The sequence below is a fragment of the Ovis aries genome, chromosome 11 (assembly GCF_016772045.2).
Source record: "Ovis aries strain OAR_USU_Benz2616 breed Rambouillet chromosome 11, ARS-UI_Ramb_v3.0, whole genome shotgun sequence".
Classification (NCBI taxonomy): Eukaryota; Metazoa; Chordata; class Mammalia; order Artiodactyla; family Bovidae; genus Ovis; species Ovis aries.
This window is the reverse complement of record NC_056064.1, coordinates 11,661,130-11,678,867: the sequence shown is the minus strand read 5'-3', so window position 1 is coordinate 11,678,867 and position 17,738 is coordinate 11,661,130. Positions and strand designations below refer to the sequence as shown.

The following is a 17,738-nucleotide window of genomic DNA, read 5'->3' as shown; positions in this document are numbered from 1 at the left end:
GGCCACAGGTTCAATCCCAGATCAGGGAATAAGACCCCACATGCCATGCATGATGGCCAAAAGACTGAAAAAAAATACAAAAAAGAATTTGTTTCCTTTTATAAAAATTTGCTGTACCTTTTTGGGCAGCAATATGGTCAAATTATTTCCTAAAATAATTCCCAAATATAAAGGCTATGAAGTTCTTTTGAAATGTTGAGCTGTTTCTTCGAATAGATGATATGGTTTTCATTTAATAGAGTTCCAGATAGTCTTTGTGATTATAAGGTGACGAAAACTCCAGGCATACTTGTACCTTGGGTATTCAAAGCCTTTGTGGAATCAGTAAGAGGATTAGGGATGAGGGTGAAATTAAAAGAAGGCTTAGTCCTGACCTGTGAACAGAGTCCCTTCGAGGGGGGAAAAGGAGGTCAGTAATTTTACTGTGACACTATTTATACTTTGAACAGTAAATATTCAAACTAAGATAATTAAGATTGGCTTTTTCATTAGAAAAGAGGAAGTCTGTGCCTTATTTCAGCTCTCACCTAGTGAACACCTACTGCCTCTATAGAATCAAAAGTAAATTATAGAGATTAAGAACATAGGGAAAAGAGTTGATTTCCCATCACAAAAGTGCTCAGTCACATATCTCTCCTCCTGATTTAAATACTCCTCTCATTCTTCTCTCTAATATTTATAGGATGTTAGAAGATGAAATTCAAGTTAACAGTGTGGAAAATTTTAGCTCAGCACAATTAAGGAAAAAATGATTGCCCCACTTGAAGATGAAGAAACTGTAAACAGAAGTAGAAGAAGCAGTTGGGAAAGTTTTTTTCTGATGACACATTGCTTCTTTGAATAAATCTTTGTGTCAGCTGAAACCTCGCCTTGGCTTTCTCTGTTGCGAGCACCAAGTCTGTGACATGACTTTCCTAAGCGTTTGGGGAAGGAATTGATGGAATTCTCCCTACTGTTGATATACCAGGGTACCACATATTTACATGAGACTTTTGGGCCAAAGACCCAACTTTTCTTTTTTGTACCATTATTGCTACATCTTTAATACAAGGCTGGACTGTTTATGTAGTCTGTTGCCTGAGACTGTGGTGGCAGAGGGACAATATTGGGGGCAGTATTAGAATTTGTTTAAGTCTGAACCGGGGATTCCATTTGTCTTAGTGACATTAGTGTCAAACTGTTAGTGCCACACTATTTTAAATTGTGTCCAAGAGCCTGAGAGGCTTATGCTTATAGGTGCCATCTATAAACTTAGAAACAAACAAAGGAGCCTCTCTCCATTGACTGTGTAAGCCCAGTGAGCAATTAAAAAGCAGCCTGGGACCTCACCCAGGCAACTGGTCGGAACCAGAGCTCGTGGTATTCCCCTGGATATTGTTGAAAACTGTCAGAGAAAAACTAAAGCAAATAATCAAAGTGGAAATAATTGTTCCTGGGAACAGTTTTGTTTTTGAAGCTTGAGGCAGTGGAAGGAATAGTGACTAGTCACTTACAGATCTTTGGTTCTAGTCTCTGCTCTGCCTGGAACTAGCTCTTTAAGAAATGGCTTCAAAACCCAAGGCTTGCTTCTATAAAATGAAGAAAAGAATTGAAGTAGGTGATTTGCAAAGTTCCTTCTAGCTTGAAAAATTGATACGTCTATACTTTAGATCATCTTTGAAGGATTTTTTTAAAATTAAGGTACGGTTTACATATAGCAAAAATGCACATATCTTAATCATACAGCTTGATCAGTTTTTACACCCAGATAATCACCACTCAGATCAAAGTTAGAATATTTTCATCATTTCAGAAAGTTCCTTTATTCCTCCTCCAGTCAAGACTACCTTTGACCCAGACTATGACTTTTATCATCGTAAATCAGCTTTGTTTATATTGAATCTCAAGTAAATAGAATCATTCTGTACATTCTCTTGCATCTGGCTTCTTTTACTTAATTTAATGTTTTTGAGATTCATTCAAGTATTACATGTGTCACGAGGTCATTTTTTTACATTGCAGCATAGTTTGAATGTAACACAGTTTATGTATCCACTACTCTGTTGTTTTTAGCTTTTGGCGTATTATTAATAAAGCTGCTATAAACTTTGCTGTATAAGTCTTTCTTTGACATAATCATTCATATCTTCAGGGCATGTACATAGGATTGGAAGTGCTGGCTCAGAAGGTAGGCATGTGTTTAGCTTTATTAGCAACTGCCAAGGAAGTATTCCAAAATGACTATACCATTTTTTCATTCTTAACAGCAGTGTGTGAGCCATTCTAGTGACCGTAAACTGTGGTCTTAATTTGCTTTTCTCTGATGAATACTGATACTGTGCACCTTGCATATACTTACTAGAGATTTGGATATCGTTTGCAGTGTATCTGTGAAGTCTTTCACCAGTTTTTATGGGGTCTGTTGTCTGTGAAGTTTCAGGGGTTCTTTACTCTGGTTAAGGCTTTTTGTTGGATATTTTGCCAGTATGTCCTTTCAATTCATTGCCCTTTCACTTTCTTATTGGTGTTTTTTGACAAGCAGAAATACATTTTTTCCATTGTCTTTCCTTTTATGTGTTTCAGTGCTTTTCCTTAGTAACTATATGGTTTCGGCTTTTGCATTTAGTCTATGAATCTTTTCAAATTATTTTTTATTATGAGATGAGGCAAGGATCAAGGTTCAGTTTCTTCCTGATAAGTGTGTTCCAGCACTGTTCATCAAAAAGATCTTTCCCCCAGTGAATTTTGACGATGCTTTTTTAAAAAATTGTATTTTTCCTGGATTATCTATTTTCTTCCATATACACACACACACACACACACACACACACGCACACCCCTATCTTTTATACCACTATCATACTATCTTAATAACTAGCCTTTTAGTAAGTTTTGAAATATAACAAATTAATGTCTCTACTTTTTCCTTTAGTCGTTTCTTGGCTATTCTAGAATATAAAATATAGATTAATTTATATCTTTACATTTCCATGCACGTACATATGCACACACATACCAGTAGATGGTGTGGTCCATGGACCTCTCTGAAAGTGTCCAATACACTTCCAAGGGGTCAGCAAGTGAAAACTATTTTTATAAATATGAATTCATTTTTTGTCTTTTTTTGCCATCTTGACATTTAGTATAGATGGTGCTGAAGCACTAGTATATAAACCTGATGGCATCTTAGCATGGTAAAAAGCAGTGGCACCAAACTATGCCCATAGCAGATGCAACTCGCTCATAGTTTTAAAAAAAAGATATAGTTACTTAAGGCTTGCTTTGATACAGTAAACATTATTAAGTTTACTAAACTTTAGAAGCTAATAAATTGTATTAAATTTTCATGTTTGTGTACTTTTCATGTTCTATATATCATAATTGAATTAATGCACACTAGTTGTCCAATGGCACCCCACTCCAGTACTCTTGCCTGGAAAATCCCATGGATGGAGGAGCCTGGTGGGCTGCAGTCCATGGGGTCGCTACAAGTCGGGCATGACTGAGTGACTTTACTTTCTAGTTTCACTTTCATGCATTGGAGAAGGGAATGGCAACCCACTCCAGTGTTCTTGCCTGGAGAATCCCAGGGACAGAGGAGCCTAGTGGGCTGCCGTCTATGGGGTCGCACAGAGTCAGACACAACTGAAGCGGCTTAGCAGCAGTTGTCTTGAGGGAATTGCGCTTGTGTGTTTGTTTTGCACTGAACTAGCAACTGTTTTCATGGAATGCCATTTTACTTAAAAGAAAAACTGAAACTTCGTTCAGACATTGGTATTTGGTAGAAATTTTCTCAAAAATGAACAAAGTAAGCCTGTCATTAAAAAAAAAACAAACTGACAAATATTTACTACCAATGATAAAATTCTAGTCTTCAGTTGAAAATTAGAAATTTGGAAACCATGTATCCACCAGTCTGCATAACAGGTCCCATACTTAAACACATTTCTGATGAGATAGGTGGTGTTATTACCTAGTATGGTATTTTATGTCATAAAATAAGTCAACATGTGGAAGATATGCAGTGTTTTCCAAATGACTGGTCTTAATAAAATTATGTACGGTAATGGACTCATTTCAAGTGCAAGACAGAACAAAGGATTTTAATATGACAGACTGCAGGAGTTAATTAATAATATAATGATAATATAATATAGCTTCTGATATCATTGTAACTAACACATGAAGTGTTCTATCAGGGAAGAATATCCCCAGAATCTGAAAAGACTCAGAATATGAATATGTGCAATCCTTTTCCAATTCCTACATCAATAGATGGAAAAAAAGCATTTGACAAAATCCAGTATTCATTCATGATGGACTCGCATCAAAGTGGGTGTAATAGAAGGATAATAAAGGCCAGTTTTGAGAAACCCTCCAGTTACATATTCAGTGGTAAAAAGCTGAAAGTCTTTCCTTTAAAATCAGGAACAAGACAAGGATCCCCACTCACTCTTACCACTTCTATTTAACATAGTATTGGAAGTCCCAGCCACAGACATCAGACAAGAAAAAGAATTAAAAAGCATCCAAGTTGGAAGGGAAGAAATAAAACTGTCACGGTTTGCAGATTACATGATACTATATATGAAAAAACTTAAAGCCTCCATCAAAAAACTTTAACTAATAAATGAATTCAGTAAAGTTATAGGATACAAGATTAATATACAGAAATATGTTGCTTATTCTGTATACTAATAATGAACTATAGAGAAATTAATGAAACAATTTAGAATTGGATTAAAAGTAATTAAATGCCTAGAAATAAATTTAACCAATGATATGACTATAGTGGTTAATATCCAAAATATATACATAGCACTTACAACTTACTATAAAAACACAATTTAAAAATGGCAATAATTAGCCTCCAATTAAAATTAATTAATTAATTATTTTAAAAAAGAAAAAAAAATGTGCAAAAGACCTGAATAGGCATTTTCCCAAAGACATACAGATAGTCAACGACCACGTGAAAAGAAGCTCAGTATTGCTATCAAAATGTAAGTCGCTCAGTTGTGTCCAGCTCTTTGCGATCCCATGGACTGTAGCGCGCCATCCTTCTCAGTCCATGGGATTCACCAGGCAAGAATACTGGAGTAGGTTGCCGTGCCCTTCTCCGGGGATTCCAGACCCAGAGATCGAATCCAGGTCTCCTGCATTGCAGGCAGATTCTTTACTGTCTGAGCCACCAGAGATGAAAGGAGAAGTTCAAATCAAAACCACAGTGCGATATCATCTCACAGCTTTCAGAAAGGCTATCAATGAAAAATCTAGTCAACCAATAACAAATGCTGGTGATGATATAGAGAAAAGGGCACCCGAGTGGACTGCTTGGTGGCATTGTGGTTTGGTGCAGCCCCTACAAAAATGGTATATATTCCAGAGAAAAATAAGAATAGAACCGATCCAGCGGTTCTACTCCTGAGTATATATCTGAAGAAATGAAAATACTAATTCAAAAAGATACATGAACCTCAATGTTCATAGTAGCATTATTCACAGTAATCAAGGTAGAGAAGCAGCCTAATTGCCCATCAATAGATGAATGGATAAAGAAGATATAGTATGTATGTACAACGGACTGTGACTCAGCCATAATAAAGAGTGAAATTCTGCCATTTGCAGAAATGTAGATGAATCTGGAGAGTATTATGCTTAGTGAAATAAGACAGACAAAGACAAACACTGTATATTATCACTTATATGTGGAATCAAAAAACAAGACGAATGTATATAACAAAACAAAATTAGACTCACAGAGATTAAAATAGTGGTTACCAGTGAAGAGAGGGAAAGGGAAAATGGGCAAGATAGAGGGCAGTTCAGTTCAGTTCAGTCGCTCAGTCGTGTCCGACTCTTTGCGACCCCATGAATCGCAGCACGCCAGGCCTCCCTGTCCATCACCAACTCCCAGAGTTCACTCAGACTCACGTGCATCAAGTCAGTGATGCCATCCAGCCATCTCATCCTTTGTCATCCCCTTCTCCTCCTGCCCCCAGTCCTTCCCAGCAGCAGAGTCTTTTCTAATGAGTCAACTCTTCACATGAGGTGGCCAAAGTACTGGAGTTTCAGCTTTAGCATCATTCCTTCCAAAAGAAATCCCAGGGTTGATCTCCTTCAGAATGGACTGGTTGGATCTCCTTGCAGTCCAAGGGACTCTCAAGAGTCTTCTCCAGCACCGCAATTCAAAAGCATCAATACCTCAAAAAAAGAAAGGATGACTATCATTATTTGTAATGTTTCAAAATTAAAATTTTAATGGATTAACACATAAATGTTTTCAATATTGATAGGCATAATCACATACAAAAGCTCTTTGGACTCCTATCTTTAAGCACACAACATGGTCTTAATTCCCCCAAAACAACCATCATATTTATATAATAGATGTACATGTATATATGTATTATATGTGTATCCAAAATCACTGCATTTGGTGACTGCAGCCATGAAATTAAAAGATGCTTACTCCTTGGAAGAGAAGTTAGGCCCAACCTAGATAGTATATTCAAAAGCAGAGACATTACTTTGCCAACAAAGGTCTATCTAGTCAAGGCTATGGTTTTTCCAGTGGTCATGTATGGATGTGAGAGTTGGACTGTGAAGAAAGCTGAACGCCGAAGAATTGATGCTTTTGAGCTGTGGTGTTGGAGAAGACTCTTGAGAGTCCGTTGGACTCCAAGGATATCCAACCAGTCCATTCTGAAGGAGATCAGCCCTTGGATTTCTTTGGAAGGAATGATGCTAAAGCTGAAACTCCAGTACTTTGGCCACCTCATGCGAAGAGTTGACTCATTGGAAAAGAACCCTGATGCTGGGAGGAATTGGGGGCAGGAGGAGAAGGGGACGACAGAGGATGAGATGGCTGGATGGCATCACTGACTCGATGCACATGAGTCTGAGCGAACTCCAGGAGATGGTGATGGACAGGGAGGCCTGGCGTGCTGTGATCCATGGGGTTGCAAAGAGTCGGACACGACTGAGTGACTGAACCGAACTGATATACACACATACTACAGATTAAATGTATATTCATCTCTACAAAAATTTAGATGAGATTTGAGTCATTTTTCATTCATTTGACTGTGGGTCAAATTTAGGAGATTTGACATCCTAACAATATGGACTCTTTCAATACATGAATCTTTTATAGCTATCCATTTATTTTGTTGTTTAGTCGCCAAGTCATGTCGAACTCTTTTGCGTCGTCATGGACTATAGCCCACCAGGCTTTCTGCAGGCAAGAATGCTGGAATGGCTTGCCTTTTTCTTCTCCAGGGGATCTTTCCGACCCAGGGATCAAACTCGTGTCTCCTGCATTGGCAGGCGGATTCTTTACCACTGAGCCACCAGGGAAGCCCAGTGGTCTTCTTTAATTTCTCCTGATGTTTGTTAACTTTTAATGTAGAAGTCTTACACATATTTTGTAACATTTATTTCAGTCATTTGATGCTTTAATGCTATAATGAATAGCAGGTTTTGTTTTTCAGGATTTTTCCATAGTATATAGAAGACAATTTGGGGGGGGGGGTGGTATATTGAACTAGTATCCAGAATCCTTTATAAATTCATGTATTAATTTTAGTAGATCTGTTTGGATTTTTTGCTCAGCAGTCATGTCATCTACAAATAAAGATGGTTACATTTTTTCCCATCTTTACACCTCATTTCTTTTCCCCCTAATTGTATTTGCTTAGATCTCTAGTACATTGAATGGATGGATGAAAAAAAAGCGAGGACAGGGCAAAATAAATAAATGAAGGGCTGAATATTTTGTAAAATTAATTAAAGACATCAACTCCAATTTCAAGTAGATTAGCTTGCCCCAAGTAGGATAAATACAAAGAAAACAATATCTGTCATATCAGCACCCTAATCGTAAAGTCCACAAATCACAAAGCAATTTTAATTTTCAGCCTACCATGTTTCTTTATTTCTTAGGTTCTTATTTGGGTGAGGGTTTAACATTTTGACAAAGTTAGAATTATTTTTAAGTTTCTTTGACAGTATGAGATACCTGTTTCCCAGTGCTCTATGAGGAATCGTCAGGATGTTTACCATTAGATGGAAGTAAGAAAATGGGGAACTAGTATTTATTTATAAACAGCTATGTGCCCAACGATGTGTTAGGTGTTTTCACATGGTTTATCTCATTTAATCATATTTCATTAGGATCACAGATCCACTTCAGAAATATGCAAAGAGTGGGATTTAAGACACCTAGTTCCTGATACTTAGAAATACTTAGAGTGCATTATGGTGACACCTCAGATAAGTCCAAACCTCTTTTTACCCTGCCTGATCAAATATTCATTTCAAAACACTGTATGCTGAAATGAGCCACGTGGGAGTTGAAGAGAATCAACTATTCAGGTGGTGAAAATGTGTGAATGCAGCTGGCAGATGAAGTTCTAGTGTGATGAATTCCCAGCTTGTCCTTATTGCTTCAGGCAACGACTGACAGGCCTGACTGGTCATTGGCTTTCCATTTCTGGCATTGATAGGACTGAAAATACTTAGTGTCACAGATACTTAAAAGCTGTCCCTGTTAGAGTGGATACAAACAGTGCTGGAGGGTCCTTCTTGCATAGAGCTGTAATCAATATGGTCTAGAGTTCTTGACCTGAACCTATAATTATCTGGTTGTTGTAAAGGTGGCTTATTGTTACAGAAAATGCTTATATTCAGAACTTTGGGGCTAAGCTGTGAATGGAGCGAAGGAAAATAGAGGCTTTGTCCCTCTTTCTCTGCTTCCTCGTATTTAAGAGGCTATCATAATAACCGCAGATCAGGGCATTTTTAAAGGATTAGAACATTGTATCTCTAGCATCTGGGGGTGCGTAAGTTTGAATCTTACCTCTGATGCGAAAGTCATGACTTCAGTGTTTGCAGCTTGTGATTTTTCAAATACCAAAATAGAATTTCTTCTCACTGATTCAAATACTTGGATTAAAAGTGCAGCTTAAATCATAACACATTTGAACTTGATCTTTTCCTGCAGCTAAGCATATGCTGAGAAAAAGAAACTGGGTAAGCGGATGTTACAACATCCATGATCTATGGATGTGAGTCGAAGGTGATGACACTGATAGCAATTCTTAAGTTACTGTTTGTACCAGTGTATGTAAGTCTATTGTGATCAAGATTAACTTGCCATGTGAAAATAGTAGTAGTGCAGTTATAAAAGGACTTCACAGTCAATGTGGATCCTGATTGCTGTCACCACTTGGCTTAAGATACCTCTGATGGGCGTTACTGGGGGCTTCCTTGGTGGCTCAAGTAGTAAAGAATCTGCCTGCAATGCTGGAGACCCAGGTTCAATCTCTGGATCAGGAAGATCCCCTGGGGAAGGGAATGGCTTACCCATTCCAGTATCCTTGCCTGGAGAATTCCATGGACAAGAGCAGCCTGAAGGGCTACAGTGCATGAAGTTGCAGAGTCTGGGTAGGATGCCTTCAAAAAGAGGGAAAAAGTAATGCCATATAATAGAGGGCTATTTGAAAACAAGGGTTGTCTTTGTATATCCACATGCTGGGTATTGGTACCTGCCACAGAGCAGATAATCAATATGTATTGCATTATTGATTTCTGATAAAACATAAGCCTTTAAATATATCACAAAGTATTTAAAACTTAATAATGTTGCATCTTTGGATTCATTGGATTCATTGGAGAGTATATAACTCCATTGCTAACACTAGCAAGCTGGTACTCTTTCTACCCACTTCTGGTGTCTATGTTCAAGGTCAGGAGGGGCGGCCATGAGGAGATACCCTCGTCCAAAGTAAGGAGCAGTGGCTGCGCTTTGCTGGAGCAGCCATGAAGAGATACCCCATGTCCGAGGTAAGAGAAACCCAAGTAAGATGGTAGTGTTGTGAGAGGGCATCAGAGGGCAGACACACTGAAATCATAATCACAGAAAACTGGCCAATCTGATCACACAGACCACAACCTTGTATAACTCAGTGAAACTTAGCCATGCCATGTGGCGCCACCCAAGACGGGTGGGTCATGGTGGAGAAGTCTGACAGAATGTGGTCCACTGGAGAAGGGAATGGCAAGCCACTTCAGTATTCTTGCCTTGAGAACCCCATGAACAGTATGAAAAGGCAAAATGATAGGATACTGAAAGAGGAACTCCCCAGGTCGGTAGGTGCCCAATATGCTACTGGAGATCAGTAGAGAAATAACTCCAGAAAGAATGAAAGGATGGAGCCAAAGTAAAAACAATACCCAGCTGTGGATGTGACTGGTGACAGAAGCAAGGTCCAATGCTGTAAAGAGCAATATTGCATAGGAACCTGGAATGTCAGGTCCATGAATCAAGGCAAATTGGAAGTGGTCAAACAGGAAATGGCAAGAGTGAACGTTGACATTCTGGGAATCAGCGAACTAAAATGGACTGGGATGGGTGAATTTAACTCAGATGACCATTATATCTACTACTGTGGGCAGGAATCCCTCAGAAGAAATGGAGTAGCCATTGTGGTCAACAAAAGAGTCTGAAATGCAGTACTTGGATGCACTCTCAAACGACAGAATGATCTCTGTTCGTTTCCAAGGCAAACCATTCAATATCACGGTAATCCAAGCCTATGCCCCAGCCAGTAACTCTGAAGAAGCTGAAATTGAATGGTTCTATGAGGACCTATAAGACCTTTTAGAACTAACACCCAAAAAAGATGTCCTTTTCATTATAGGGGACTGGAATGCAAAAGTAGGAAGTCAAGAAACACCTGGAGTAACAGGCAAATTTGGCCTTTGAGTACGGAATGAAGCAGGGCAAAGACTAATAGAGTTTTGCCAAGAGAACGCACTAGTGATAGCAAACACCCTCTTCCAACAACACAAGAGAAGACTCTACACATGGACATCACCAGATGGTCAACACCGAAATCAGATTGATTATATTATTTGCAGCCAAAGATGGAGAAGCTCTCCATCAGCAGAAACAAGACCAGGAGCTGACTGTGGCTCAGATCATGAACTCCTTATTGCCAAATTCAGACTTAAATTGAACAAAGTAGGGAAAACCACTAGACCATTCATGTATGACCTAAATCAAATCCCTTATGATTATACAGTGGAAGTGAGGAATAGATTTAAGGGCCTAGATCTGATAGATAGAGTGCCTAATGAACTATGGAATGAGGTTCATGACATTGTACAGGAGACAGGGATCAAGACCATCCCCATGGAAAAGAAATGCAAAAAAGCAAAATGGCTGTCTGGGGAGGCCTTACAAATAACTGTGAAAAGTAGAGAAGTGAATAGCAAAGGAGAAAAGGAAAGATGTAAGCATCTGAATGCAGAGTTCCGAAGAATAGCAAGGAAAGGTAAGAAAGCCTTCCTCAGCGATCAGTGCAAAGAAATAGAGGAAAACAACAGAATGGGAAAGATTAGAGATCTCTTCAAGAAAATCAGAGACACCAAGGGAACATTTCATGCAAAGATGGGCTCGATAAAGGACAGAATTGGTATGGACCTAACAGAAGCAGAAGATACTAAGAACAGGTGGCAATAATACACAGAAGAACTGTACAAAAAGGATCTGCACGACCCAGATAATCACGATGGTGTGATCACTCACCTAGAGCCAGACATCCTAGAATGTGAAGTCAAGTGGGCCTTAGAAAGCATCACTACGAACAAAGCTAGTGGAGGTGATGGAATTCCAGCTGAGCTATTTCAAATCCTCAAAGATGATGCTGTGAAAGTGCTGCACTCAATATGCCAGCAAATTTGGAAAACTCAGCAGTGGCCACAGGACTGGAAAAGGTCAGTTTTCATTCCAGTCCCTAAGAAAGGCAATGCCAAAGAATGCTCAAACTACTGCACAATTGCACTCATCTCACACGCTAGTAAAGTAATGCTCAAAATTCTCCAAGCCAGGCTTCAGCAATATGTGAACCGTGAACTTCCAGATATTCAGGCTGGATTTAGAAAAGATAGAGGAACCAGAGATCAAATTGCCAACATCCACTGGATCATGGAAAAAGTAAGAGAGTTCCAGGAAAACATCTATTTCTGCTTTATTGACTATGCCAAAGCCTTTGACTATGTGGATCACAATAAACTGTGGAAAATTCTGAAAGAGATGGGAATACCAGACCACCTGACCTGCCTCTTGAGAAATCTGAAGGCAGGTCAGGAAGCAACAGTTAGAACTGGACATGGAACAGACTGGTTCCAAATAGGAAAAGGAGTACGTCAAGGCTGTATATTGTCACCCTGCTATTTAACTTCTATGCAGAGTACATCACGAGAAATGCTGGGCTGGATGAAGCACAAGCTGGAATTGAGGTTGCCAGGAGAAATACCAATAACCTCAGATATGCATATAACACCATCCTTATGGCAGAAAGTGAAGAGGAACTAAAAAGCCTCTTGATGAAAGTGAAAGAGGAGAGTGAAAAAGTTGGCTTAAAGGTCAACATTCAGAAAACGGAGATCATGGTATCTGGTCGCATCACTTCCTGGGAAATAGATGGGAAACAGTGGAAACAGTGTCAGACTTTATTTTTGGGGGCTCCAAAATCACTGCAGATGGTGATTGCAGCCATGAAATTAAAAGACGCTTACTGCTTGGAAGGAAAGTTATGACCAACCTAGACTCTGCTGGGCATACACACCAAGGAAACCAGAATTGAAAGAGACCCATGTACCCTGTTTATAAAAGCCAGGACATGGAAGCAACCTAGATGTCCATCAGCAGATGAATGGATAAGAAAGCTGTGGTACATATACACAATGGAGTACTACTCAGCCATTAAAAAGAATACATTTGAAGCAGTTCTAATGAGGTGGATGAAACTGGAGCCAATTATACAGAGTGAAGTAAGCCAGAAAGAAAAACACCAATACAGAATACTAACATATATATATGGAATTTAGATAGATGGTAATGATAACCCTGTATGCGAGACAGCAAAAGAGACATAGATGTATTGAACAGTCTCTTGGGCTCTGTGGTAGAGGGAGAGGGCGAGGGTGGGATGATTTCAGAGAATGGCATTGAAACATATATAATATCATATATGAAACAAATCGCCAGTCCAGGTTCGATGCATGATACTGGATGCTTGGGGCTGGTGCACTGAGATGACCCAGAAGGATGGTACGGAGAGGTAGGAGGGAGCGGGGTTCAGGATGGGGAACACATGTATACCTGTTGTGGATTCATGCTGATGTATGGCAAAATCAATACAATATTGCAGAGTAACCTCCAATTAAAATAAATAAGTTTATGTTAAAAAAAAGTAAAAGCAGAGACATTACTTTGCCAACAAAGGTCCGTCTAGTCAAGGCTATGGTTTCTCCAGTGGTCATGTATGCATGTGAGAGTTGGACTGTGAAGAAAGCTGAGCCCCAAAGAATTGCTGCTTTTGAACTGTGGTGTTGGAGAAGACTCTTGAGAGTCCCTTGGACTGCAAGGAGACCCAACCAGTCCATTCTAAAGGAGATCGGTCCTGGATATTGTCTGGAAGGAATGATGCTAAAGCTGAAACTCCAGTACTTTGGCCACCTCATGCGAAGAGTTGACTCATTGGAAAAGACCTTGATGCTGGGGAGGGATTGGGGGCAGGAGAAGAAGGGGACGACCGAGGATGAGATGGCTGGATGGCATCACTGACTCGATGGACATAAGTTTGAATAAACTATGGGAGTTGGTGATGGACAGGGAAGCCTGGTATGCTGCAATTCATGGGGTCACAAAGAGTCAGACACGACTGAGCAACTGAACTGAACTGAATGTTGCATCTTTGTGTGTATATTACCTCTTTAAACCCAGAAAAGAGAATCTTGACCTAGTATTCTTTGTTTCAGTTGCTATTATGTTTATAATCACTATTCCTTTGTTTGAGCCCTGGGTAAACTGTGTGATCAGTTGGCATATTTTGTAGAGTGTTTCAAATGATCTTTCATGTCATTTTTTTCTTTAAAAAAAAAAATTATGTTTGTGTAGTACGTTTCCCCTCTTTGATAGCTTTTACATAACCAAATAATAAAATATAAGGGAATTATGACCTTTGAGTCAGATTTGCTTTAGTTTTGTTAGCCTGGCATGGAAATTTGTGTTTGAAGGTTATCTTTGTAAAACATTAGCTGGCCAATCCCTGCATCCTTAGATCTGTTGTCAAGTGTGTAAAACGTCTAGTGAAAGTAATGACTCGACTTTTGTCTTCTGGTCATACTAGGCTAACTCCCACATGTGTTACTGTGGGGGTATTTGGGACTGTCGTTTTAGCCAGCTTCTCTTGTACATAGGCCCAGGATATTCACATAGAGGGATCTGACCTAAATTCCATTAAACTGAAAAGGTTTGTTTTGAGTTGCTACCATTTTGGTAATGCCATTGCAGACCTGTGAGTTGTACTTGAGCTCTCGGCAGTCCTATCAGACAGACCATCTTGAGTCTTCAACCTATTTCAGTGTGGTTTCTAAGAATATTGAAGAGACCCTAGTTATTCCGCAAATGCTCGTTGTTGCAATTGTGCAGATACCGAAAGTTGCACTTGAAACTTGAACTCTGCAGTTAGTCATTCATTACCCTCTTCTTGGGCTCCCAAATCCCTGTGGACAGTGACTGCAGCCATGAAATCAGAAGACGATCACTTCATGGCAGGAAATCGATGACAAGCCTACACAGTGTGTTGAAAAGCAGGACATTACTCTGCCGACAAAGGTCTGTATAGTCAAAGCTATGGTCTTCCCAGTGGTCATGTCTGGTTGTGAGAGCTGGACCACAAAGAAGACAGCACGCCAAAGAATTGATACCTTCGAACTGTGGAGCTGGAGAAGACACCTGAGAGTCCCCTGGAAAGCAAGGAGATCACACCAATCAAGTCAATCTTAATGGAGATTAACCCTGAATACTCACTGGAAGGACTCATGCTGAAACTGAACCTCCAGTATTTTGGTCATCTGATGCAAACAGACGACTCACTGGAAAAGTCCCTGATGCTAGGAAAGATTGAAAGCAGAAGGAGAAGAAGGTGAAGGAGGATGAGACGGCTGGACGGCATCACCGATGCAGTGAACGTGAATTTGGGCAAACTCCAGGAGATGGTGAGGGACAGTGAGGCCTGTTGTGCTGTAGTCCATGGGGTCGCAAAGAGTCAGACATCACTGAGCAACTGAACACCACCACCACCATACAGTTTTCAAATAAAGAACGTATGATTGGGAAAAGACTCCTTCACCCTTAAGCTTCTTACTACCTAAAGAGGACACGTAGTGCGTCCGTGATAACCCCTTTGACATTCCTCCTATCAGGCTGACTTATGTCAGAGATTTTTAGTCACGAGTGAATACCTCTAAATAAGAGTTTTTAATTGCTATGGTAGGGTCCTAACTCCTGAATCAGAGGGCCTATGCCAGAGAGACCTTGGAAAAATGTTAGTATGGTGCCTGAAACTTTTCATTTGCCTTGAAACATGTTCTTAATTATACTTTTTATTCCAGTCCACCTCACTGATTAAATTAATTACTTTCTCCTCTGTTCTTAAACTTTTACTGTTGTGTTTATCACCTCGTATTAAAGTTAGTTGGGAACCATTTCCCTTTCAAAACTGTGAGCTCATCTTTGAACTTCCCACAGCACCCTGAATGGTTCTGACACATAATAGGCACTCAATAAAGGTTAATGAATTCAACGTTTCAGCATGGAATATTGAAACCAAATTTTTGAAGTTGAGTCGACATAGTAGTTGCCTCCTAGGAGGGGAACTAAATGTCTGGGGAACAGAAGTGAAAAGATGACTTTCTTTTCATTTTAGTCTTTTAGACTACTGCTCATGCGTTATCCTTGCAAAACATAAACGAAGCTCTTAACCAGCTATCATATTTTTCAGAATTTGACAGGTTACCATCGCAAGATATTATTGTTCATTTATTTATACAAATAAACTGAGGTTAAATGATGGTTAATAACTTGTATTTTGTTACCTTGTTAGTGACAGAACAAAGATACGACTCTGAAACCTTCAGTTTCTCCAGGATATTGAACACCATCCTGACCACAGTAGCCTACCCCCCCCCCTTTTTTTTTTTTAATTGTGATCCACTTTATTTGTTTTTTTTCTATTTTTTTTTCTTTAATTCTTACATGCGTTCCCAAACATGAACCCCCCTCCCACCTCCCTCCCCATAACATCTCTCTGGGTCATCCCCATGCACCAGCCCCAAGCATGGTGCATCCTGCGTCAGACATAGACTGGCGATTCAATTCACATGATAGTATACATGTTAGAATGTCATTCTCCCAAATCATCCCACCCTCTCCCTCTTCCTCTGAGTCCAAAAGTCCGTTATACACATCTGTGTCTCTTTCCCTGTCTTGCATACAGGGTCGTCATTGCCATCTTCCTAAATTCCATATATATGTGTTAGTATACTGTATTGGTGTTTTTCTTTCTGGCTTACTTCACTCTGTATAATCGGCTCCAGTTTCATCCATCTCATCAGAACTGATTCAAATGAATTCTTTGTAACGGCTGAGTAATACTCCATTGTGTATATGTACTAGCCTACCCCTTTTTTGAAGTATAGTTGACTAAAAAAAATTTTTTTTACTCTACTTAGTTATGTAATTTTTGACTGTGCTGGGCCTTCACTGCCGCTCCCAGGCTTTCTCTAGTTGTAGTGAGTGGGTCTACTCTTCCGTTCTGGTGCACAGGGTTCCCCTTGCGGTGCCTTCGCTTGTTAGGAGCAGCTCTGGGGCACCGGGCTTCGGTAGTTGTGGTGCGTGGGCTCATTCATTAAGGCTGGTGGGCTCTAGGGCACAGGCTCAGTAGCTGTGGCACCCGGGCTTAGTTGCCCCACGGCATGTGGGATCTTGGTTCCCCGACCAGGGATAGAACCCACGTCCCTGGCATTACAAGGTGGTTTCTTAGCCATTGGATCATGAAGGGAGCCCCAGCACAGTAGCCTACCTTGATTTTGTTCATACAATCAGCAAAAGGTGTATATCTGACCTAGGAACCATCTTTCCTTATTTTTATACTGTGTACATCTCAGAAGTCACAGAATACAGCACCTCCAGACGCTTTGAGTGGCTCATCTATTTTAAGAGGCCATCGGTACAGCCTCTTTGATGAGGTTTTGTTGGTTGAAAACCATTGTGCTCATGCTTCACCTAGGTAGCCCTGTAGCTCACAGAGAGACTCTTACCCTTTAAGCAGTAACCATTTATTTTCAGCTAGGAAAGCCACTATCAATCAGGTAATGTTTTCTCAAGCTGAAAAAGGCTTTCACTAAGGCATGGTGATTGTGCACCATCACATTTCTTTACCCATCTAATTGTGGGAAAATGCAAACTAAAGGAATACTGGTGTTTGTGACCCGGTCTAGTCTACATTTGTGAGTGAGGGAGAGAGAGGCAAAGGGACTGTATTTCTCCTGGAAATATTGTTAATTGCTTTTTCACAATATAGATTAAAGCATAAAAGAAGCCCCCAAAGCTCTGATTCTAAATGGACCTGACACCTTGATCTTCTATCATGGTATAACGTGAGTGGAGATTCCCAATGGACCTTGATACACTACAATATTTATTACTATAAAGCTCTAAGAGTTCTTAGTCACTTTGAAACTTGTAAGAGCTGTTCAAATCCCATACACTGGACTTGTGTTTCACATGATAAAGTTTTTCTGATTTGTTTGGTGTAGTGTCCTCAGAAGAACCTCCCCCACCTAGTTATGAATAATAAGATTAGGCTTTTCAATAAACTAAAAAAGTAGTGCTCAGATATTTT

General features: G+C 39.8%; 1 protein-coding gene across 24 annotated transcripts in view; it reads left to right on the top strand.

Annotated features, from left to right (window-relative positions):
- Positions 1-17,738, top strand: part of BCAS3 (BCAS3 microtubule associated cell migration factor) — a 607,379-nt gene that overhangs the window by 328,481 nt on the left and 261,160 nt on the right. For 4 of the 24 annotated variants that reach the window (XM_060395165.1, XM_060395163.1, XM_060395168.1 and 1 more), the window contains one exon: positions 683-11,354. The exons of the other annotated variants lie outside the window; for them this stretch is intronic. In XM_060395165.1, the coding sequence (XP_060251148.1) occupies positions 683-690 (8 nt within the window). In that variant the 3' untranslated portion in view covers positions 691-11,354. Of the gene's footprint in view, positions 1-682; positions 11,355-17,738 lie in introns of those variants that run through there. 24 annotated transcript variants of the gene reach the window in all.